A 24647-nucleotide genomic window follows, 5' to 3' on the forward strand; every position below is an offset into this window, starting at 1 on the left:
TAGGGTGTTACATTATAAATAGTAAAAAAGAGATGTAGTAAATTTTAAACAAAATCTAAAATTTTAGTTTACCATTTATACCCTTCAAAATATTATAGGTATATCCTCATATATTTGTAATTTTAATATTATCTAAATTTAATTACAAAAACGGAGTTAAAATATCAATAAAAATGATAAGTGAAATCATTATATATTTTAAAATTTAAAAAAAAATTAATTTATTGACAATTTTGGTTACTAATAGTTTACCTAAGTTTATCAAAAGTGAGCTATATATATATATATATATATATATATATATATATATATCGACTCTTGGGGTAATTAATAAAGAATATGACTGTGTGAGGGGCTAAAATAAAAATTGCATCGTGTATTCCCCTCTGCTTCGTGCTCATTAAGAAAGAATATGACGAGCTCGGCCTCCGCCCATGGTGATGAAAACCTCGATCAGGCCCTGAATCGCCTCCCATGGTAATGATCGGCAACCGCATCGTCCTTTGGATTCATTTTTCTTCTCTTTTCTTCGCTCAATCTTGGTTAAATTTGGGGGTTTTGTGGCGGATCTTTGACGCCGATGCCGTGCTTACCCTCTCCCGCAGTCGGCGCTGTTCAATTTCCACTCGTTCCTGACGGTGGTGCTGCTGGTGATCTGCACCTGCACCTACATCAAGATGCAGTTCCCTGCCATCCTCGAGAGGAAGACCGGGTAAATATGGATCTACTTATTCTTCTTTCTCGATTCTAGGGTTTCTCATGGGAACCTGTGCGTTGTAACAACTTAATGATTTGCGGGTAACAAGCGATGGAAAATGCGAAAGAGGGTCTTTTTGTTAGCACTAGAAGCAATTAAGCAGCTTTAATCGGGTAGAATGATGGAGAGGTTGTGGGAATGGAAAATCTAAGCAGGTTAGTGGTGAGGAGAAGGGAAACGCAAAGGGGATTTATTGGGACAATGCAAAAGGACGGTGAAAAAAGGCCTCTTTTCTTCCTCCTGTAGCATGGATGGAGTGATTGTTACTGACTGGTTTCTGGACATATTAGAATGTTGTCTGATAAAATAGAACAAAATGGAGGAACGTGAGGACTCTTAAATACATTAATAAAACTGTATTATTTTTAAGACACACTTACGCATACAAGGAACAAAAAGCATATGAAAGAACTTGAATAATAGGCTTCTAAGTATCTGAGAACTTTAATTATATGCCTCCCAGCTATCTTAATGGCAAATGAGCAAGCTGCATGACATTGAGTTATATGGCTTCTGGCCTTCTTCGCTTTTCAAAGAAAGGATCTTCATGAAAAATTTGAAGAGCAAATTGTTTTTGTCAAATGGTAACCATGGTGATGGTTATGAAATTTCTGTTGAAGAACAAAATAGTCTTGACAAAAGTCGGATTAAGACAAATTTAGAAACTTGACTGGCAGAAAGTCGACAGCCTGCTTTCTGTTGATTTTGTGGAAGATGACCAGCTAACAATTTAATTTTAGGTGTTGTTTGAGAGCATTTTCAAGTTTCGTACAGCAATATAGGTGCTTTGTATGGATAGTAAATCACCTATCAGTTTGCTTAACTGTTAAGAGTGCTGTTTCCCACAAGTGCTTATGTTTACATCGGTTTCATTGTCTGCTATTAAACAATGTAGCTCTTCTTCCAAACATACTCTTGTATTGTTTTAATGGATGAAGAATTTGAAACACACATAGGTAATGTTCAAGATACAAATTTGTAACTCTTATAAATTATTTGGTGATGATATGAAAAATTATCTATCTCATTATATAATTGAGTAGTGTTTCATATTAGAACTTCAATTTTGGCAGGTTTCGTGGCTTCTTCTGGAAGGCAGCTAGAATAGGTACATTATTTAAATGTTTAACTCGCTAGAAGTGGATGATTGGAAACTTTGCCATTAGTTTTTGATACTTCTTTTATTGTATTGTAAATTTCTTACTGATAATATAGGTTGTAGAATATGAACACTGCATATATCAGCAGTAAACTATACTATATTTAGAGACTCAAACCAAAAATTCATGAAATAAAGATTTTTAAATAAAAATAACAAACTTTACTATGGAATGTGATTGTTTGTGATGGAGTTGATTGTCATAATGCTGCATTTTGCATATTCCACATGATAGTAACTTAGAATGAATTCTGAATGTTTGGTTTATAATTTCTACTGGGATTTGAACAGAGTCATTAAGAGGTTAAAGTATTTACTCGAAGCAGAATTTAATCCTAAGCTTCAGCTGTCTTAACTAGAATGACAGTCCTACATATGCTGTTTGCTGACAACTTGAGATATTTAAGATATTTTGGTATTTTCAGTATAGTTGAGATTAATCTAAAAGGATAGAACTAAATTTTCTCATAGGACTGAGGTCATTGCAAACAAATGCATGCCCTTCACTGTAACCAACAACATTGAAGAATGTTTCACATGTGAAAGTATAGGAAATTATTTGAACTAGCAAAGAACTTAATATAAAAAGAGTAGACAAGCAATCTTAGTTAGAAAACACAGCATTGTGATTTTCTAAATTAGCTGATATATGAAGTTTTTTCTTAATCAAGGTCATCACTGATTTATGAACATCATGAATTTTGTCATACTTGGAGTAAATGATTAAATGGTTCTCATTTGCTTTTAGATATTTTGGTTGCCTAGAATTCTTTCTTAGTCTCTTGAGCTTTTGAAGCGTAGCCATGCTATAAAAACTTGAGCATCTTCAAGCTATTATATATATGCAACAATAAATCATAAAGACCCAACTATTTGGGGTCAGCTACATGGATCTAGAACATTTGACGAGGCAAAATCTCTGGTTAGATAAAAGAGCATTTAAATCTATTTTTCTATCTAGCAAAGTCTACCTACGATCTGCTAGCTGCCATGTGAATTACTAGGTGCATAGGCAATTTTGTAGACCTTGTAGATGCCTACAATTCTTTCTTGGTGTCTTGAGTTATTGAACCAGATGCATCTTCCAAAAACCCATTTGAGCCTCTCCAAGCTACTATATCCATGCAACAATAAGCCATAATGACCCAACTAATTGGAATTGACTACATGGTTCTATTTACCAGTTGAAGTCTCTCATTAACTTAAATAGCATTCAAATCTTTCCTTCTGTCATAGTAAAGTCTTGTTTATGCCTCCCTTTATCCGTCTTCCCACAATTTGGAGAACTAGGCAAAAGGATCAAGGAGGCATTCAAAACGAAATACAGGGGAAACACAATAGGGGTAATCCCAAGAGTATTATTTTCCTACAAATACATAGAGGCAGAATGCAAGGACGCGGCTTTCAGAAGGGCCCTTAAAGATCTATCCTTTTGCAACGAAATTCCCATTCCAGGATACTATAATAAACCAGAAAGAAGGTATGGCGTAAGGAGATCAATAACCTACAAAGGAAAACCACACTCCTCCCATGCTAGAATTGAGAAAAGGAAGCACTTGATTAGAAACAAGAAGTGCAAATGCTACCTATGCGGGGAAGAAGGGCACTTTGCAAGGGAATGCCCCAATGATCGCAAAAATATTAAAAGGGTAGCCATGTTCGAACAGCTTGACCTCCCAGATGATTATGAAATCCTATCAATACAAGAAGGAGAGAATCAAAGTGATGCAATTTACTCCATCTCTGAGGGAGAAGATGTGGAAAGTCTACAGCATGGTATCCATTCCTTTACTCATAGAATATTTGCCCTCATTGAAGATAGCAGAACCTGGTGGATCGGGCCTGACACGGGATATAGGGCCCGGGTGCAAGTCTCCCAAACACAAGCCGAATGCAAACATATATGGGAAATTAACACGGAACTACCAGCCAGCATGGAAATATGTAATTGCTGCAAAAGGACATCCCAAAGGAGGCATAGGAGGCACTGCCCTCTATGTGAAATTACTTCATGCGGAATGTGCAGCATCTATTATTTCAACAAAAGAACCCCAGTAATGACCGAGGAACCACCAAGGTATGAGCCCAAGAATTTGCTTCAACAACAGCAAGATTACATTAACCATTGTGAAGTAGAAATCAGAAGACTGAAGATGGCTGTAGAATCTGAACAACAGAAGGCAAAGGAATTAGAAGAAATACAAATACAAGCCATAACAACTGCCCAAGAAAACCTCCGGTTACAGCATGAGATATGCGAATGGAAGAAAAAGTATGATCAGCTGGAAGGAGAGGCAATGGAAATTGATCGACTAAGGTTAGAGAAAGCTGATTTACTAAAAGAAATGCAAAAGCTTAGGACAAAAGAAGTAGAGGAAAATGAAGAAATGTTCGTCCTACTGGCCGAAGAAACACAGAAGGCTTTATCTATAGAAACAAAGGAAACAGGAGGATCCAGAAAAGCCAAAAACATGCTCTTCAACCTAGAGGTACGAATTGAAATCCCAAGTATCCCCTCCTTTAAGATAAATGCCATATTAGACACAGGAGCCACGACCTGCTGCATAGATGAAAATTCCATACCAAAAGCAGCAATGGAGGAAAATCCCTACATTGTACATTTCAGCGGGATAACATCCAAGACAACGGCCAACAAAAAACTAAAAGGTGGCAAGATGACTATAGGGGATAACACATTCAGGATCCCCTATACATATGCTTTCACAATGAAGTTGGGAGACGATATCCAAATGATAATAGGGTGCAACTTCATACGGGCCATGCAAGGAGGAGTAAGGATAGAAGGTAACATCGTTACTTTCTACAAAAATCTTACTACAGTCAATACGCTACCCTATGTCCCAGTATCAGCAGCAATAGAAGAACTGGATCTTGAAGAGGATGAATATATCCAGATCCAGGAGTTTGTCCTCTTCTCCGCAGCTCAGCAAGGCAGTAACCTGATCAAAGAAAGGTTCGGAGGCCTACTGAATCAGTTGAAGGCTTAGGGATACATAGGGGAAGACCCCCTAAAACACTGGGAAAAGAACAAAATTATATGCAAACTAGAGATTAAAAACCCAAACTTCGTAGTAGAAGACAAGCCCCTTAAGCATCTTACACCACGAGCAAAGGAGGCTTTCTCTAAACACATAGACGCCCTTCTAAAGATTGGAGTAATAAGGCCAAGCAAGAGCAGACATCGCACAACTGCCATAATAGTCAACTCCGGAACAACAATAGACCCAGACACCGGAGTGGAGAAAAAGGGCAAGGAAAGGATGGTATTCAATTACAAAAGGCTGAATGACATCACGGAAAAGGACCAGTATAGCCTACCAGGGATAAACATCATCCTACGAAAGGTCAGTAATAGCAAAATCTACTCAAAATTTGACCTCAAATCAGGATTTCACCAGGTAGCCATGCATCCTGACTCAATTGAGTGGACCGCCTTTTGGGTTCCCGACGGACTATATGAATGGCTAGCAATGCCATTCGGATTAAAAAACGCACCCGCAGTATTTCAGAGAAAAATGGACGAATGTTTCAAAGGTACGGGAGAATTTATCGCAATATACATTGACGATATTCTAGTATTCTCGAAAAACGAGAAAGACCACGCCAGGCACCTGGCCCAAATGTTGGAAATCTGTCAGAAACATGGCCTGGTACTAAGCCCATCAAAGATGAAGGTGGCGGTCAAAGAGATAAAATTCCTTGGGGCAATCTTGGGAAACTCAAAAATTAAGCTACAGCCCCACATCATCAAAAGAATCACAGAGTACCAAGAGGAAAATCTCACCACAAAGAAAGGTCTAAGATCGTGGCTAGGCATACTAAATTACGCCCGTAATTATATCCCTAATCTGGGAAAACTCCTGGGACCACTCTATGCCAAAACAAGCCCGACTGGTGAGAAGAGGCTTAACGAGCAAGACTGGGAGCTGATCCGAAAGATCAAAAGTTTGGTTAAAAATCTTCCAAACCTGGAAGTACCACCAGAAGAATGTTTTATCATTCTAGAAACGGATGGCTGCATGGAAGGATGGGGGGGATCTGCAAGTGGAAGAAAATGAAGAACGACCCCTGGAATACTGAGAAAATCTGTGCCTACGCAAGTGGAAAATTCAACCCCATCAAGTCCACTATTGATGCAGAAATGCATGCAGTAATGAAGACTTTGGAAAGCCTGAAGATCTACTTTCTGGATAAGGAGGAAGTCATAATCAGGACAGACTGTCAAGCCATCATAAGCTTCTTCAACAAGTCTGCCCAGAACAAACCTTCTAGGGTCCGGTGGATGGCCTTCGTCGACTATATAACCGGATGCGGCGTTGAAGTGAAATTCGAGCACATCGAAGGAACCAGTAACATTCTCGCCGATTCCCTATCTAGACTAATAAATATTCTAGTCGCAGGATGGCCGGACGAGCAAGCAATCCTAATGTGGAGGCTACCAAGGAGGTCCAAGCGAGACCAAGCCCAAGAGCTGCAGCCTACCTCAACCAATTCCTGACGACCTGGCAGAACAATACCTACAAGGGATCGCCAAGCTCAGGGCAGGATTCCGAACAGGAATCCCCCTTCGAGATCTCGAAACAGTTGAAAAAGAGCTCAAAATTATTCAAAGAGAGGCCGCCCGACAAGCCTGCGTCACACTACGGTGCCTCCTCAGCATCCACTTAGCAAAGACGGAAGAATACCAAAGGAGGAGTGGAGGAAAAGACAACTGGTACAAAGATTGGCTACCAGCTGTCCTTCAGCAGCAGCAGCAATTAGAGAGGGCCCTCACACTAACACAAGATGCTGCCCACAGGCTGGAAAGCTTCAACTTTTAATAGTTATGGCATTTTTAGGTCACTAGCTGTCGCACTGAGCCCCGGGGAGCCGTGCAAAGTTTGGAGTCTAGCGTCGGCGTTCTTCGCCTTTTAAGAAATCTGGAGTCTAGCGTCGGCGCCCACAGAAGGGCGCCCTTGGTTTTTAAAGGGAACGGCTGGACAAAGGGTGTCGATGGGGACCAGAGATCACCCGACCCTATGCCTTCAGTTCTCTATATAAACAACTGCATCTCTCATTGCAGAACACACAGAAAAAATCTGAAGTTCTACTTTGAGAAGTCTTTCCAAGGTTTTAATCCAGAGTCTGTAAGTTTCTTACTAGTTCTTAATACATATCTCTGCTTTTAAATCTTGAAGCACGCTTTCCTCTTAATGGTATCAGAGCTTTATTTTATCCATCTTGTGTGTTTAAGTCTATCTTTTTGCTAGATCCTACCCACAACTTAGAATCAATTGAGAAAGCCTAAATAGCTGTCAAAATATCTTTGCTTATAACCGGACTACGATTGTCAACAGACGTAAGGTGTAATTGGGCAAGAAGTCCCTAAAGAAACACTGAAAAGGTGAGACAATCTAAGAAAGAAATAAGCAAGGGGAAATCTGATGGTTAGAAAGGCCAAAGGTTGATGTCTGAAAAATGGGAAGAGTCTATACAACAATGGTATATTAACTCTCACACCTCTAAGTTAGATTACCTTGACCTTGCTGAAAGCAAGAACCCAACTCGGAAAGAACTAGCCCAGAACCTTACTGTCATTTATGACCGAACCTGCCTATCAAGTAGAGTTCATCTGAAAAACTTCAAAATTCTGATAGAAAAGAACCAGTCTCTCGAAAAAGAAATCAAAGCACTAAAATCCTCAGTCGAGACACTTTCAGCCTTGCTATCCGAAAACAACCCAATATCAAGACATGAGATAAAAGGCCTGATAATAGAACTATCAAAGGAATTTCAAGAAAGAGGACTCAACCAGAAACTCTCAAAAATAGAAACTCTCCTAACAAAAATAGAGAGTCAAATCTGCGGATGAGCCACTTATTCACTAGGAGTACCGAGTCCTACAGAGAAGCACTCAAAGCCACATAATCTATTGATTCTCCATCCCTTGGATTCCTGAAATCTAACGATTACCCAGGAACCCAAAGCCATCAGGCAGCCATAATCAAACAGCATAATACCCAAATACAGCTACTAGTACAAATCGCTGAAGATATAAAGGGGATACGAACAGAGTTACAAACAATACGAGAAATCCAGCAGCAAAAGACTGGACCTACTCAGAGTCTTCCAGAAGACTTGATCACCAAATTATCAAATCTAAGCCTAGGATCTTCAGAAAGACCTAAAGAAGCTCAAGGAAGAATCCTTGTGTTCAAGGATCCTATTCAAATCCTCAAGCAAGTTCAACAATGACGACCCGAACCTCTAAGCAAGAAATGTCAACATCTGCCCCTCTCGTCGAGGATCAGATCCGCGATTACAGGAGGAGCCATAGAAGGCTATTCAACGCGCAACAAGCGACAAGGCGAATCGGGCAAAGACTGCTGGGAGGACCAACCATTTCCCAGCAAGTACTTGAGCAACAGATAAACCCCCAAGTACAACTGAGGCTCTCCATGAGGGAAAGGGCAACAATAGCACCTGCAGAGGTGTTATACCACTCCAGACGTGATGATGCCCACCATCGCGTGTACACACACCGATCGGAAGAAGCCATGCTGGTTACTAACAACCAGGAAGATAGAGCTTTCATTATGGAAGAAAGCTACGATCAATTGCAGAGAAGCCATATGCAATACATCCACTTGGGAATACTACAAGTCAGGGTGCAAACCCTTCACAGACAAGAGGAAGGGACACTAGCACTACTGGTGTTCAGGGACAACAGATGGACAGATGACAGATCCATCATAGCCACCATGGAAGTAGACTTAACTCGAGGCAGCCAACTGGTCTACGTGATCCCAGATATAATGATGACAATTAGGGATTTTTTTCACAATATCCAACTATCAATCCTCGCCAGAGGCTACAACACATGGCGGGATGGTGAAGCAAATCTGCTAATCACACGAGGCATGGTGGGGCGACTTTCAAATACCCCGAATGTCGCCTTCGCGCACGAAATATCAGGGGTGGTGGACTACCTAATAAGCCACGGTGTCCGGGCACTCCCCGGAAGAAGGTACTCCACAACTGAGCTACGTGGCAAAGATTGGGTTATTCGACCAACCCAGATTATGGTACCAATGCAGCCTGCAGAAATAAGGAGTCGCAACCTTATTGATGGAAGGATATCCATAAGCTTCGACACCTACAAAGCTGCATCAACATCCAGCCGAATCAACTATAATAACGCAGACGACGAGGCACTCAGTGATGAAGAAGAGATTCGGAACCACACCATAGCCGTCAGCATTCAACTATCTGACGACAGCGAAGATGAAGCTAATGAATTACGTCAATATCTAAATTCTTATCAGGAAGTTGACGTTTCTGAAGATGGAAGGGAATTACCATACCCTCAAAAATACCAAAAGGAAGTGGTTGCAGTCGGATTGGAAGAAGATCTAGAGATGGAATACCCACACCTGGCTAGATTATCTCAACGGGTATATGCATCGTCGGTAGTATCAAATTACAAACCACCCACCGACTCAACAATGGGACCAGCCAACTACCCCCCAGCAGTAAACATAGAATCAACAAGCCAGAAGCCTGCGTACGAAGGCTACTCCAGGCAGCCAAGGTTTAAATCAAAAGACCTGTCTGAAGCATGGAATCTCCCGTCAGCATTTCAACAGCAAGGGGCGATGTTCATAATCCCATCTCAACTTGGGATGTTTGAGGAAGTATTTATGAGATGGGAGTCAATAACAAAGAATTTGGTCTCCCTACAAGGATTCACCGATCCCCAAGCCAAAATGGAGTTTATCGAAAATCTGCTTGGTGAAGCAGAAAAACTAGCATGGATCCAATGGCGGATGGCGTACCCTGAAGAATATCAGTTATTAATGGCCAACGCGGATGGTTCAGGAGGAACACAAAACATCCTCTCACAACTGAGGACAATTTTTATTTTAGAAGACCCCTTCCAAGGATCCACCACAGCACAAGAAGAGGCCTACCGGGACCTTGAAAGGTTATCATGCACAAACCTCAAACATATTATCCAATTCCTGAATGACTATATGAGGCTTGCATAAAAAACAGGAAGGCTATTCACAAGCCCAGAACTCTCAGAGAAACTTAGACTCCTCTCAATTTTTACGAACAGAGTTACAAACAGTCTGGGTTTTTAATCTCTAGTTTGCATATAATCTTGAGCTTTCCTCTCAATTTTTATTTGAGAAGTCTTTCCAATTCCTGAATGACTATATCTTGAAGCGTGCTTTCCTCTTATAGTTTGCATATAATTTTGAACATTTCAGGAATACAAATGACTGTAAGTTTCTTACTAGTTCTTAATACATATCTCTGTTTTTGATACCATTAAGAGGAAAGCGTGCTTCAAGATTTAAAAGCAGAGATATGTATTAAGAACTAGTAAGAAACTTACAGACTCTGGATTAAAACCTTGGAAAGACTTCTCAAAGTAGAACTTCAGATTTTTTCTGTGTGTTCTGCAATGAGAGATGCAGTTGTTTATATAGAGAACTGAAGGCATAGGGTCGGGTGATCTCTGGTCCCCATCGACACCCTTTGTCCAGCCGTTCCCTTTAAAAACCAAGGGCGCCCTTCTGTGGGCGCCGACGCTAGACTCTAGATTTCTTAAAAGGCGAAGAACGCCGACGCTAGACTCCAAACTTTGCACGGCTCCCCGGGGCTCAGTGCGACAGCTAGTGACCTAAAAATGCTATAACTATTAAAAGTTGAAGCTTTCCAGCCTGTGGGCAGCATCTTGTGTTAGTGTGAGGGCCCTCTCTAATTGCTGCTGCTGCTGAAGGACAGCTGGTAGCCAATCTTTGTACCAGTTGTCTTTTCCTCCACTCCTCCTTTGGTATTCTTCCGTCTTTGCTGAGTGGATGCTGAGGAGGCACCGTAGTGTGACGCAGGCTTGTCGGGCGGCCTCTCTTTGAATAATTTTGAGCTCTTTTTCAACTGTTTCGAGATCTCGAAGGGGGATTCCTGTTCGGAATCCTGCCCTGAGCTTGGCGATCCCTTGTAGGTATTGTTCTGCCAGGTCGTCAGGAATTGGTTGAGGTAGGCTGCAGCTCTTGGGCTTGGTCTCGCTTGGACCTCCTTGGTAGCCTCCAGCATTAGGATTGCTTGCTCGTCCGGCCATCCTGCGACTAGAATATTTATTAGTCTAGATAGGGAATCGGTGAGAATGTTACTGGTTCCTTCGATGTGCTCGAATTTCACTTCAACGCCGCATCCGGTTATATAGTCGACGAAGGCCATCCACCGGACCCTAGAAGGTTTGTTCTGGGCAGACTTGTTGAAGAAGCTTATGATGGCTTGACAGTCTGTCCTGATTATGACTTCCTCCTTATCCAGAAAGTAGATCTTCAGGCTTTCCGAAGTCTTCATTACTGCATGCATTTCTGCATCAATAGTGGACTTGATGGGGTTGAATTTTCCACTTGCGTAGGCACAGATTTTCTCAGTATTCCAGGGGTCGTTCTTCATTTTCTTCCACTTGCAGATCCCCCCCCATCCTTCCATGCAGCCATCCGTTTCTAGAATGATAAAACATTCTTCTGGTGGTACTTCCAGGTTTGGAAGATTTTTAACCAAACTTTTGATCTTTCGGATCAGCTCACAGTCTTGCTCATTAAGCCTCTTCTCACCAGTCGGGCTTGTTTTGGCATAGAGTGGTCCCAGGAGTTTTTCCAGATTAGGGATATAATTACGGGCGTAATTTAGTATGCCTAGCCACGATCTTAGACCTTTCTTTGTGGTGAGATTTTCCTCTTGGTACTCTGTGATTCTTTTGATGATGTGGGGCTGTAGCTTAATTTTTGAGTTTCCCAAGATTGCCCCAAGGAATTTTATCTCTTTGACCGCCACCTTCATCTTTGATGGGCTTAGTACCAGGCCATGTTTCTGACAGATTTCCAACATTTGGGCCAGGTGCCTGGCGTGGTCTTTCTCGTTTTTCGAGAATACTAGAATATCGTCAATGTATATTGCGATAAATTCTCCCGTACCTTTGAAACATTCGTCCATTTTTCTCTGAAATACTGTGGGTGCGTTTTTTAATCCGAATGGCATTGCTAGCCATTCATATAGTCCGTCGGGAACCCAAAAGGCGGTCCACTCAATTGAGTCAGGATGCATGGCTACCTGGTGAAATCCTGATTTGAGGTCAAATTTTGAGTAGATTTTGCTATTACTGACCTTTCGTAGGATGGTGTTTATCCCTGGTAGGCTATACTGGTCCTTTTCCGTGATGTCATTCAGCCTTTTGTAATTGAATACCATCCTTTCCTTGCCCTTTTTCTCCACTCCGGTGTCTGGGGTCTATTGTTGTTCCGGAGTTGACTATTATGGCAGTTGTGCGATGTCTGCTCTTGCTTGGCCTTATTACTCCAATCTTTAGAAGGGCGTCTATGTGTTTAGAGAAAGCCTCCTTTGCTCGTGGTGTAAGATGCTTAAGGGGCTTGTCTTCTACTACGAAGTCTGGGTTTTTAATCTCTAGTTTGCATATAATTTTGTTCTTTTCCCAGTGTTTTAGGGGGTCTTCCCCTATGTATCCCTAAGCCTTCAACTGATTCAGTAGGCCTCCGAACCTTTCTTTGATCAGGTTACTGCCTTGCTGAGCTGCGGAGAAGAGGACAGACTCCTGGATCTGGATATATTCATCCTCTTCAAGATCCAGTTCTTCTATTGCTGCTGATACTGGGACATAGGGTAGCGTATTGACTGTAGTAAGATTTTTGTAGAAAGTAACGATGTTACCTTCTATCCTTACTCCTCCTTGCATGGCCCGTATGAAGTTGCACCCTATTATCATTTGGATATCGTCTCCCAACTTCATTGTGAAAGCATATGTATAGGGGATCCTGAATGTGTTATCCCCTATAGTCATCTTGCCACCTTTTAGTTTTTTGTTGGCCGTTGTCTTGGATGTTATCCCGCTGAAATGTACAATGTAGGGATTTTCCTCCATTGCTGCTTTTGGTATGGAATTTTCATCTATGCAGCAGGTCGTGGCTCCTGTGTCTAATATGACATTTATCTTAAAGGAGGGGATACTTGGGATTTCAATTCGTACCTCTAGGTTGAAGAGCATGTTTTTGGCTTTTCTGGATCCTCCTATTTCCTTTGTTTCTATAGATAAAGCCTTCTGTGTTTCTTCGGCCAGTAGGACGAACATTTCTTCATTTTCCTCTGCTTCTTTTGTCCTAAGCTTTTGCATTTCTTTTAGTAAATCAGCTTTCTCTAACCTTAGTCGATCAATTTCCATTGCCTCTCCTTCCAGCTGATCATACTTTTTCTTCCATTCGCATATCTCATGCTGTAACCGGAGGTTTTCTTGGGCAGTTGTTATGACTTGTATTTGTATTTCTTCTAATTCCTTTGCCTTCTGTTGTTCAGATTCTACAGCCATCTTCAGTCTTCTGATTTCTGCTTCACAATGGTTAATGTAATCTTGCTGTTGTTGAAGCAAATTCTTGGGCTCATACCTTGGTGGTTCCTCGGTCATTACTGGGGTTCTTTTGTTGAAATAATAGATGCTGCACATTCCGCATGAAGTAATTTCACATAGAGGGCAGTGCCTCCTATGCCTCCTTTGGGATGTCCTTTTGCAGCAATTACATATTTCCATGCTGGCTGGTAGTTCCGTGTTAATTTCCCATATATGCTTGCATTCGGCTTGTGTTTGGGAGACTTGCACCCGGGCCCTATATCCCGTGTCAGGCCCGATCCACCAAGTTCTGCTATCTTCAATGAGGGCAAATATTCTATGAGTAAAGGAATGGATACCATGCTGTAGACTTTCGACGTCTTCTCCCTCAGAGATGGAGTAAATTGCATCACTTTGATTCTCTCCTTCTTGTACTGATAGGATTTCATAATCATCTGGGAGGTCAAGCTGTTCGAACATGGCTACCCTTTTAATATTTTTGCGATCATTGGGGCATTCCCTTGCAAAGTGCCCTTCTTCCCCGCATAGGTAGCATTTGCACTTCTTGTTTCTAATCAAGTGTTTCCATTTCTCAATTCTAGCATGGATCCAATGGCGGATGGCGTACCCTGAAGAATACCAGTTATTAATGGCCAACGCGGATGGTTCAAGAGGAACACATAACATCCTCTCACAACTGAGGACAATTTTTATTTTAGAAGACCCCTTCCAAGGATCCACCACAGCACAAGAAGAGGCCTACCGGGACCTTGAAAGGTTATCATGCACAAACCTCAAACATATTATCCAATTCCTGAATGACTATATGAGGCTTGCATTAAGAGGAAAGCGTGCTTCAAGATTTAAAAGCAGAGATATGTATTAAGAACTAGTAAGAAACTTACAGACTCTGGATTAAAACCTTGGAAAGACTTCTCAAAGTAAAACTTCAGATTTTTTCTGTGTGTTCTGCAATGAGAGATGCAGTTGTTTATATAGAGAATTGAAGGCATAGGGTCGGGTGATCTCTGGTCCCCATCGACACCCTTTGTCCAGCCGTTCCCTTTAAAAACCAAGGGCGCCCTTCTGTGGGCGCCGACGCTAGACTCCAGATTTTTTAAAAGGCGAAGAACGCCGACGCTAGACTCCAAACTTTGCACGGCTCCCCGGGGCTCAGTGCGACAGCTAGTGACCTAAAAATGCCATAACTATTAAAAGTTGAAGCTTTCCAGCCTGTGGGCAGCATCTTGTGTTAGTGTGAAGGCCCTCTCCAATTGCTGCTGCTGTTGAAGGACAGCTGGTAGCCAGTCTTTGTACCAGTTGTCTTTTCCTCCACTCCTCCTTTGGTATTCTTCCGTCTTTGCTGAGTGGATGCTGAGGAGGCACCGTAGTGTGACGCAGGCTTGTCGGGCGGCCTCTCTTTGAATAATTTTGAGCTCTTTTTCAACTGTTTCGAGATCTCGAAGGGGGATTCCTGTTCGGAATCCTGCCCTGAGCTTGGCGATCCCTTGTAGGTATTGTTCTGCCAGGTCGTTAGGAATTGGTTGAGGTAGGCTGTAGCTCTTGGGCTTGGTCTCGCTTGGACCTCCTTGGTAGCCTCCAGCATTAGGATTGCTTGCTCGTCCGGCCATCCTGCGACTAGAATATTTATTAGTCTAGATAGGGAATCGGCGAGAATGTTACTGGTTCCTTCGATGTGCTCGAATTTCACTTCAACGCCGCATCCGGTTATATAGTCGACGAAGGCCATCCACCGGACCCTAGATGGTTTGTTCTGGGCAGACTTGTTGAAGAAGCTTATGATGGCTTGACAGTCTGTCCTGATTATGACTTCCTCCTTATCCAGAAAGTAGATCTTCAGGCTTTCCAAAGTCTTCATTACTGCATGCATTTCTGCATCAATAGTGGACTTGATGGGGTTGAATTTTCCACTTGCGTAGGCACAGATTTTCTCAATATTCAGGGGGTCGTTCTTCATTTTCTTCCACTTGCAGATCCCCCCCCATCCTTCCATGCAGCCATCCGTTTCTAGAATGATAAAACATTCTTCTGGTGATACTTCTAGGTCTGGAAGATTTTTAACCAAACTTTTGATCTTTCGGATCAGCTCCCAGTCTTGCTCGTTAAGCCTCTTCTCACCAGTCGGGCTTGTTTTGGCATAGAGTCGTCCCAGGAGTTTTCCCAGATTAGGGATATAATTACGGGCGTAATTTAGTATGCCTAGCCACGATCTTAGACCTTTCTTTGTGGTGAGATTTTCCTCTTGGTACTATGTGATCCTTTTGATGATGTGGGGCTGTAGCTTAATTTTTTAGTTTCCCAAGATTGCCCCAAGGAATTCTATCTCTTTGACTGCCACCTTCATCTTTGATGGGCTTAGTACCAGGCCATGTTTCTGACAGATTTCCAACATTTGGGCCAGGTGCCTGGCGTGGTCTTTCTCGTTTTTCGAGAATACTAGAATATCGTCAATGTATATTGCGATAAATTCTCCCGTACCTTTGAAACATTCGTCCATTTTTCTCTGAAATACTGCGGGTGCATTTTTTAATCCGAATGGCATTGCTAGACATTCATATAGTCCGTCGGGAACCCAAAAGGCGGTCCACTCAATTGAGTCAGGATGCATGGCTACCTGGTGAAATCCTGATTTGAGGTCAAATTTTGAGTAGATTTTGCTATTACTGACCTTTCGTAGGATGGTGTTTATCCCTGGTAGGCTATACTGGTCCTTTTCCGTGATGTCATTCAGCCTTTTGTAATTGAATACCATCCTTTCCTTGCCCTTTTTCTCCACTCCGGTGTCTGGGTCTATTGTTGTTCCGGAGTTGACTATTATGGCAGTTGTGCGATGTCTGCTCTTGCTTGGCCTTATTACTCCAATCTTTAGAAGGGCGTCTATGTGTTTAGAGAAAGCCTCCTTTGCTCGTGGTGTAAGATGCTTAAGGGGCTTGTCTTCTACTACGAAGTCTGGGTTTTTAATCTCTAGTTTGCATATAATTTTATTCTTTTCCTAGTGTTTTAGGGGGTCTTCCCCTATGTATCCCTGGGCCTTCAACTGATTCAGTAGGCCTCCGAACCTTTCTTTGATCAGGTTACTGCCTTGCTGAGCTGCGGAGAAGAGGACAGACTCCTGGATCTGGATATATTCATCCTCTTCAAGATCCAGTTCTTCTATTGCTGCTGATACTGGGACATAGGGTAGCGTATTGACTGTAGTAAGATTTTTGTAGAAAGTAACGGTGTTACCTTCTATCCTTACTCCTCCTTGCATGGCCCGTATGAAGTTGCACCCTATTATCATTTGGATATCGTCTTCCAGCTTCATTGTGAAAGCATATGTATAGGGGATCCTGAATGTGTTATCCCCTATAGTCATCTTGCCACCTTTTAGTTTTTTGTTGGCCGTTGTCTTGGATGTTATCCCGCTGAAATGTACAATGTAGGGATTTTCCTCCATTGCTGCTTTTGGTATGGAATTTTCATCTATGCAGCAGGTCGTGGCTCCTGTGTCTAATATGGCATTTATCTTAAAGGAGGGGATACTTGGGATTTCAATTCGTACCTCTAGGTTGAAGAACATGTTTTTGGCTTTTCTGGATCCTCCTGTTTCATTTGTTTCTATAGATAAAGCCTTCTGTGTTTCTTCGGCCAGTAGGACGAACATTTCTTCATTTTCCTCTGCTTCTTTTGTCCTAAGCTTTTGCATTTCTTTTAGTAAATCAGCTTTCTCTAACCTTAGTCGATCAATTTCCATTGCCTCTCCTTCCAGCTGATCATACTTTTTCTTCCATTCGCATATCTCATGCTGTAACCGGAGGTTTTCTTGGGCAGTTGTTATGGCTTGTATTTGTATTTCTTCTAATTCCTTTGCCTTCTGTTGTTCAGATTCTACAGCCATCTTCAGTCTTCTGATTTCTGCTTCACAATGGTTAATATAATCTTGCTGTTGTTGAAGCAAATTCTTGGGCTCATACCTTGGTGGTTCCTCGGTCATTACTGGGGTTCTTTTGTTGAAATAATAGATGCTGCACATTCCGCATGAAGTAATTTCACATAGAGGGCAGTGCCTCCTATGCCTCATTTGGGATGTCCTTTTGCAGCAATTACATATTTCCATGCTGGCTGGTAGATCCGTGTTAATTTCCCATATATGATTGCATTCGGCTTGTGTTTGGGAGACTTGCACCCGGGCCCTATATCCCGTGTCAGTCCCGATCCACCAGGTTCTGCTATCTTCAATGAGGGCAAATATTCTATGAGTAAAGGAATGGATACCATGCTGTAGACTTTCGACGTCTTCTCACTCAGAGATGGAGTAAATTGCATCACTTTGATTCTCTCCTTCTTGTACTGATAGGATTTCATAATCATCTGGGAGGTCAAGCTGTTCGAACATGGTTACCCTTTTAATATTTTTGCGATCATTGGGGCATTCCCTTGCAAAGTGCCCTTTTTCCCCGCATAGGTAGCATTTGCACTTCTTATTTCTAATCAAGTGCTTCCTTTTCTCAATTCTAGCATGGGAGGAGTGTGGTTTTCCTTTGTAGGTTATTGATCTCCTTACGCCATACCTTCTTTCTGGTTTATTGTAGTATCCTGGAATGGGAATTTCGCTGCAAAAGGATAGATCTTTAAGGGCCCTTCTGAAAGCCGCGTCCTTGCATTCTGCCTCTAGGTATTTGTAGGAAAATAATACTCTTGGGATTACCCCTATTGTGTTTCCCCTGTATTTCGTTTCGAATGCCTCCTTGATCCTTTTGCCTAGTTCTCCAGGCATTTTAGACCATAATTTCTCTGAGAGTTCTGGGCTTGTGAATAGCCTTCCTGTTTTTTATGCAAGCCTCATATAGTCATTCAGGAATTGGATAATATGTTTGAGGTTTGTGCATGATAACCTTTCAAGGTCCCGGTAGGCCTCTTCTTGTGCTGTGGTGGATCCTTGGAAGGGGTCTTCTAAAATAAAAATTGTCCTCAGTTGTGAGAAGATGTTTTGTGTTCCTCCTGAGCCATCCGCGTTGGCCATTAATAACTGGTATTCTTCAGGGTACGCCATCCGCCATTGGATCCATGCTAGTTTTTCTGCTTCACCAAGCAGATTTTCGATAAACTCCATTTTGGCTTGGGGATCGGTGAATCCTTGTAGGGAGACCAAATTCTTTGTTATTGACTCCCATCTCATAAATACTTCCTCAAACATCCCAAGTTGGGATGGGATTATGAACATCGCCCCTTGCTGTTGAAATGCTGACGGGAGATTCCATGCTTCAGACAGGTCTTTTGATTTAAACCTTGGCTGCCTGGAGTAGCCTTCGTACGCAGGCTTCTGGCTTGTTGATTCTATGTTTACTGCTGGGGGGTAGTTGGCTGGTCCCATTGTTGAGTCGGTGGGTGGTTTGTAATTTGATACTGCCGACGATGCATATACCCGTTGAGATAATCTAGCCAGGTGTGGGTATTCCATCTCTAGATCTTCTTCCAATCCGACTGCAACCACTTCCTTTTGGTATTTTTGAGGGTATGGTAATTCCCTTCCATCTTCAGAAACGTCAACTTCCTGATAAGAATTTAGATATTGACGTAATTCATTAGCTTCATCGTCGCTGTCGTCAGATAGTTGAATGCTGACGGCTATGGTGTGGTTCCGAATCTCTTCTTCATCATTGAGTGCCTCGTCGTCTGCGTTATTATAGTTGATTCGGCTGGATGTTGATGCAGCTTTGTAGGTGTCGAAGCTTATGGATATCCTTCCATCAATAAGGTTGCGACTCCTTATTTCTGCAGGCTGCATTGGTACCATAATCTGGGTTGGTCGAATAACCCAGTCTCTGCCACGTAGCTCAGTTGTGGAGTACCTTCTTCCGGGGAGTGCCCGGACACCGTGGCTTGTTAGGTAGTCCACCACCCCTGATATTTCGTGCGCGAAGGCGACATTCGAGGTATTTGAAAGTCGCCCCACCATGCCTCGTGTGATTAGCAGATTTGCTTCACCATCCCGCCATGTGTCGTAGCCTCTGGCGAGGATTGATAGTTGGATATTGTGAAAAAAAATCCCTAATTGTCATCATTATATCTGGGATCACGTAGACCAGTTGGCTGCCTCGAGTTAAGTCTACTTCCATGGTGGCTATGATGGATCTGTCATCTGTCCATCTGTTGTCCCTGAACACCAGTAGTGCTAGTGTCCCTTCCTCTTGTCTGTGAAGGGTTTGCACCCTGACTTGTAGTATTCCCAAGTGGATGTATTGCATATGGCTTCTCTGCAATTGATCGTAGCTTTCTTCCATAATGAAAGCTCTATCTTCCTGGTTGTTAGTAACCAGCATGGCTTCTTCCGATCGGTGTGTGTACACGCGATGGTGGGCATCATCACGTCTGGAGTGGTATAACACCTCTGCAGGTGCTATTGTTGCCCTTTCCCTCATGGAGAGCCTCAGTTGTACTTGGGGGTTTATCTGTTGCTCAAGTACTTGCTGGGAAATGGTTGGTCCTCCCAGCAGTCTTTGCCCGATTCGCCTTGTCGCTTGTTGCGCGTTGAATAGCCTTCTATGGCTCCTCCTATAATCGCGGATCTGATCCTCGACGAGAGGGGCAGATGTTGACGTTTCTTGCCTAGAGGTTCGGGTCGTCATTGTTGAACTTGCTTGAGGATTTGAATAGGATCCTTGAACACAAGGATTCTTCCTTGAGCTTCTTTAGGTCTTTCTGAAGATCCTAGGCTTAGATTTGATAATTTGGTGATCAAGTCTTCTGGAAGACTCTGAGTAGGTCTAGTCTTTTGCTGCTGGATTTCTCGTATTGTTTGTAACTCTATTCGTATCCCCTTTATATCTTCAGCGATTTGTACTAGTAGTTGTATTTGGGTATTATGCTGTTTGATTATGGCTGCCTGATGGCTTTGGGTTCCTGGGTAATCGTTAGATTTCAGGAATCCAAGGGATGGAGAATCAATAGATTCTGTGGCTTTGAGTGCTTCTCTGTAGGACTCGGTACTCCTAGTGAATAAGTGGCTCATCTGCAGATTTGCCTCTCTATTTTTGTTAGGAGAGTTTCTATTTTTGAGAGTTTCTGGTTGAGTCCTCTTTCTTGAAATTCCTTTGATAGTTCTATTATCAGGCCTTTTATCTCATGTCTTGATATTGGGTTGTTTTCGGAGAGCAAGGCTGAAAGTGTCTCGACTGAGGATTTTAGTGCTTTGATTTCTTTTTCGAGAGACTGGTTCTTTTCTATCAGAATTTTGAAGTTTTTCAGATGAACTCTACTTGATAGGTAGGTTCGGTCATAAATGACAGCAAGGTTCTGGGCTAGTTCTTTCCGAGTTGGGTTCTTGCTTTCGGCAAGGTCAAGGTAATCTAACTTAGAGGTGTGAGAGTTAATATACCATTGTTGTATAGACTCTTTCCATTTTTCAGACATCAACCTTTGGCCTTTCTAACCATCAGATTTCCCCTTGCTTATTTCTTTCTTAGATTGTCTCACCTTTTCAGTGTTTCTTTAGGGACTTCTTGCCCAATTACACCTTACGTCTGTTGACAATCGTAGTCCGGTTATAAGCAAAGATATTTTGACAGCTATTTAGGCTTTCTCAATTGATTCTAAGTTGTGGGTAGGATCTAGCAACAAGATAGACTTAAACACACAAGATGGATAAAATAAAGCTCTGATACCATTAAGAGGAAAGCGTGCTTCAAGATTTAAAAGCAGAAATATGTATTAAGAACTAGTAAGAAACTTACAGACTCTAGATTAAATAGTAGATATGTATTAAGAACTAGTAAGAGATATGTATTAGGGACTTCTTGCCCAATTACACCTTACGTCTGTTGACAATCGTAGTCCGGTTATAAGCAAAGATATTTTGACAGCTATTTAGGCTTTCTCAATTGATTCTAAGTTGTGGGTAGGATCTAGCAATAAGAAAGACTTAAACACACAAGATGGATAAAATAAAGCTCTGATACCATTAAGAGGAAAGCGTGCTTCAAGATTTAAAAGTAGAGATATGTATTAAGAACTAGTAAGAAACTTACAGACTCTGGATTAAAACCTTGGAAAGACTTCTCAAAGTAGAACTTCAGATTTTTTCTGTGTGTTCTGCAATGAGAGATGCAGTTGTTTATATAGAGAACTGAAGGCATAAGGTCGGGTGATCTCTGGTCCCCATCGACACCCTTTGTCCATCCGTTCCCTTTAAAAACCAAGGGCGCCCTTCTGTGGGTGCCGACGCTAGACTCCAGATTTCTTAAAAGGCGAAGAACGCCGACGCTAGACTCCAAACTTTGCACGGCTCCCCGGGGCTCAGTGCGACAGCTAGTGACCTAAAAATGCCATAACTATTAAAAGTTGAAGCTTTCCAGCCTGTGGGCAGCATCTTGTGTTAGTGTGAGGGCCCTCTCTAATTGCTGCTGCTGCTGAAGGACAGCTGGTAGCCAGTCTTTGTACCAGTTGTCTTTTCCTCCACTCCTCCTTTGGTATTCTTCCGTCTTTGCTAAGTGGATGCTGAGGAGGCACCGTAGTGTGACGCAGGCTTGTCGGGCGGCCTCTCTTTGAATAATTTTGAGCTCTTTTTCAACTGTTTCGAGATCTCGAAGGGGGATTCCTGTTCGGAATCCTGCCCTGAGCTTGGCGATCCCTTGTAGGTATTGTTCTGCCAGGTCGTCAGGAATTGGTTGAGGTAGGCTGCAGCTCTTGGGCTTGGTCTCGCTTGGACCTCCTTGGTAGCCTCCAGCATTAGGATTGCTTGCTCGTCCGGCCATCCTGCGACTAGAATATTTATTAGTCTAGATAGGGAATCGGCGAGAATGTTACTGGTTCCTTCGATGTGCTCGAATTTCACTTCAACGCCGCATCCGGTTATATAGTCGACGAAGGCCATCCACCGGACCCTAGAAGGTTTGTTCTGGGCAGACTTGTTGAAGAAGCTTATGATGGCTTGACAGTCTGTCCTGATTATGACTTCCTCCTTATCCAGAAAGTAGATCTTCAGGCTTTCCAAAGGCTTTCCAAAGTCTTCATTACTGCATGCATTTCTGCATCAATAGTGGACTTGATGGGGTTGAATTTTCCACTTGCGTAGGCACAGATTTTCTTAGTATTCCGGGGGTCGTTCTTCATTTTCTTCCACTTGCAGATCCCCCCCATCCTTCCGTGCAGCCATCCGTTTCTAGAATGATAAAACATTCTTCTGGTGGTACTTCCAAGTCTGGAAGATTTTTAACCAAATTTTTGATCTTTCGGATCAGCTCCCAGTCTTGCTCGTTAAGCCTCTTCTCACCAGTCGGGCTTGTTTTGGCATAGAGTGGTCCCAGGAGTTTTCCCAGATTAGGGATATAATTACGGGCGTAATTTAGTATGCCTAGCCACGATCTTAGACCTTTCTTTGTGGTGAGATTTTCCTCTTGGTACTCTGTGATTCTTTTGATGATGTGGGGCTGTAGCTTAATTTTTGAGTTTCCTAAGATTGCCCCAAGGAATTCTCTCTTTGACCGCCACCTTCATCTTTGATGGGCTTAGTACCAGGCCATGTTTATGACAGATTTCCAACATTTGGGCCAGGTGCCTGGCGTGGTCTTTCTCGTTTTTCGAGAATACTAGAATATCGTCAATGTATATTGCGATAAATTCTCCCGTACCTTTGAAACATTCGTCCATTTTTCTCTGAAATACTGCGGATGCGTTTTTTAATCCGAATGGCATTGCTAGACATTCATATAGTCCGTCGGGAACCCAAAAGGCGGTCCACTCAATTGAGTCAGGATGCATGGCTACCTGGTGAAATCCTGATTTGAGGTCAAATTTTGAGTAGATTTTGCTATTACTGACCTTTCGTAGGATGGTGTTTATCCCTGGTAGGCTATACTGGTCCTTTTCTGTGATGTCATTCAGCCTTTTGTAATTGAATACCATCCTTTCCTTGCCCTTTTTCTCCACTCCGGTGTCTGGGTCTATTGTTGTTCCGGAGTTGACTATTATGGCAGTTGTGCGATGTCTGCTCTTGCTTGGCCTTATTACTCCAATCTTTAGAAGGGCGTCTATGTGTTTAGAGAAAGCCTCCTTTGCTCGTGGTGTAAGATGCTTAAGGGGCTTGTCTTCTACTACGAAGTCTGGGTTTTTAATCTCTAGTTTGCATATAATTTTGTTCTTTTCCCAGTGTTTTAGGGGGTCTTCCCCTATGTTTCTTACAGACTCCTGTTAAAGGGGATACGAACAGAGTTATAAACAGACTAGTAAGAAACTTAGACTCTCAATTTTTACGAACAGATACCATTTCCTACTGGCCGAAGAAATGGTATCTGTTCGTAAAAATACCTACAAAGATAGGCCGAACATTTTTAATGGTATCTGGACGAACATTTGTTATGCCCTCACACTAACACAAGATGCTGCCCACAGGCTGGAAAGCTTCAACTTTTAATAGTTATGGCATTTTTAGGTCACTAGCTGTCGCACTGAGTCCCGGGGAGCCGTGCAAAGTTTGGAGTCTAGCGTCGGCGTTCTTCGCCTTTTAAGAAATCTGGAGTCTAGCATCGGCGCCCAAAGAAGGGCGCCCTTGGTTTTTAAAGGGAACGGCTGGACAAAGGGTGTCGATGGGGAACAGAGATCATCCTACCCTAAGCTACCATGTCCATGCATCATTATTACTGGTTGTGTAGGCAACTTTTCCTTTGTCAATCATCTTTTTCTCTTTTTTTTTTCCAGACACTGTAGGAACTTGCTGAAGTTTGTGTATTCATCTGACAACCATCTCAATTTTAATCAGGTGAACGCCTAAGCCCCTGGGTAGCCTTTGGATGCTTTGCAATGGGTATTTCTATAATTATTTTCTGAAGAATTGGAGGTGGATTTGATATTTCAGTATCTTGTGAAACCTTAAGCTGGCATCAGTTCCTTTTACATGTGTAATATACCATTCGCTTGCAGTGTTGGATGATATATTATTTGTCCATGGAGAGTGCCATGGCTTTCCTTTTTTTATCTTGTCTCATATGTTAAAAGAATCTTAGTTCATCTTATTTTAACCTTTAGTTTATGGGCTAATTATATATTATCCTTTGTCGCCGGACATCTTTAGTATTCCGGTTCTTATGTTTAAAAAATTTATATTAAATTTTATATAATTATGAAAGTGAAATATTTAATCACATTTATCCTAATGTCATCAGTCTTATTGACGAAGGATATAGCATATGATAATATATACATGAATGACACGAAAATGATAGTTAAAAAATAATTTTAATGATAATGGCGGATAATGGTATCGTAGGTGATTATTGTGGTAGTGGTTGGTGATAACGACACAATGGTATATCTTG

General features: G+C 42.2%; 1 protein-coding gene across 1 annotated transcript; it reads left to right on the top strand.

Moving 5' to 3' along the window:
* Positions 1-338: 338 nt before the first annotated feature.
* Positions 339-24376, top strand: LOC135671221 (uncharacterized). Its single transcript, XM_065179211.1, has 4 exons — positions 339-477; positions 606-712; positions 1831-1865; positions 24092-24376. Exons 1-4 carry the CDS (start codon positions 475-477, stop codon positions 24157-24159), a joined length of 213 nt encoding a protein of 70 aa, XP_065035283.1. The 5' UTR covers positions 339-474; the 3' UTR covers positions 24160-24376.
* The last annotated feature ends 271 nt before the right edge of the window (positions 24377-24647 follow it).

This window comes from Musa acuminata, unplaced genomic scaffold (assembly GCF_036884655.1).
Source record: "Musa acuminata AAA Group cultivar baxijiao unplaced genomic scaffold, Cavendish_Baxijiao_AAA HiC_scaffold_1138, whole genome shotgun sequence".
In the NCBI taxonomy this organism is placed as follows: Eukaryota; Viridiplantae; Streptophyta; class Magnoliopsida; order Zingiberales; family Musaceae; genus Musa; species Musa acuminata.

What these genes read in the sequence shown, in the direction of transcription:
- LOC135671221 (XM_065179211.1), top strand. An exon ending in ATCCTCGAGAGGAAGACCGG is followed by an intron (nt 713 to 1,830) that starts GTAAATATGGAT and finishes CAATTTTGGCAG; the next exon opens with GTTTCGTGGCTTCTTCTGGA. An exon ending in CTGGAAGGCAGCTAGAATAG is followed by an intron (nt 1,866 to 24,091) that starts GTACATTATTTA and finishes AATTTTAATCAG; the next exon opens with GTGAACGCCTAAGCCCCTGG.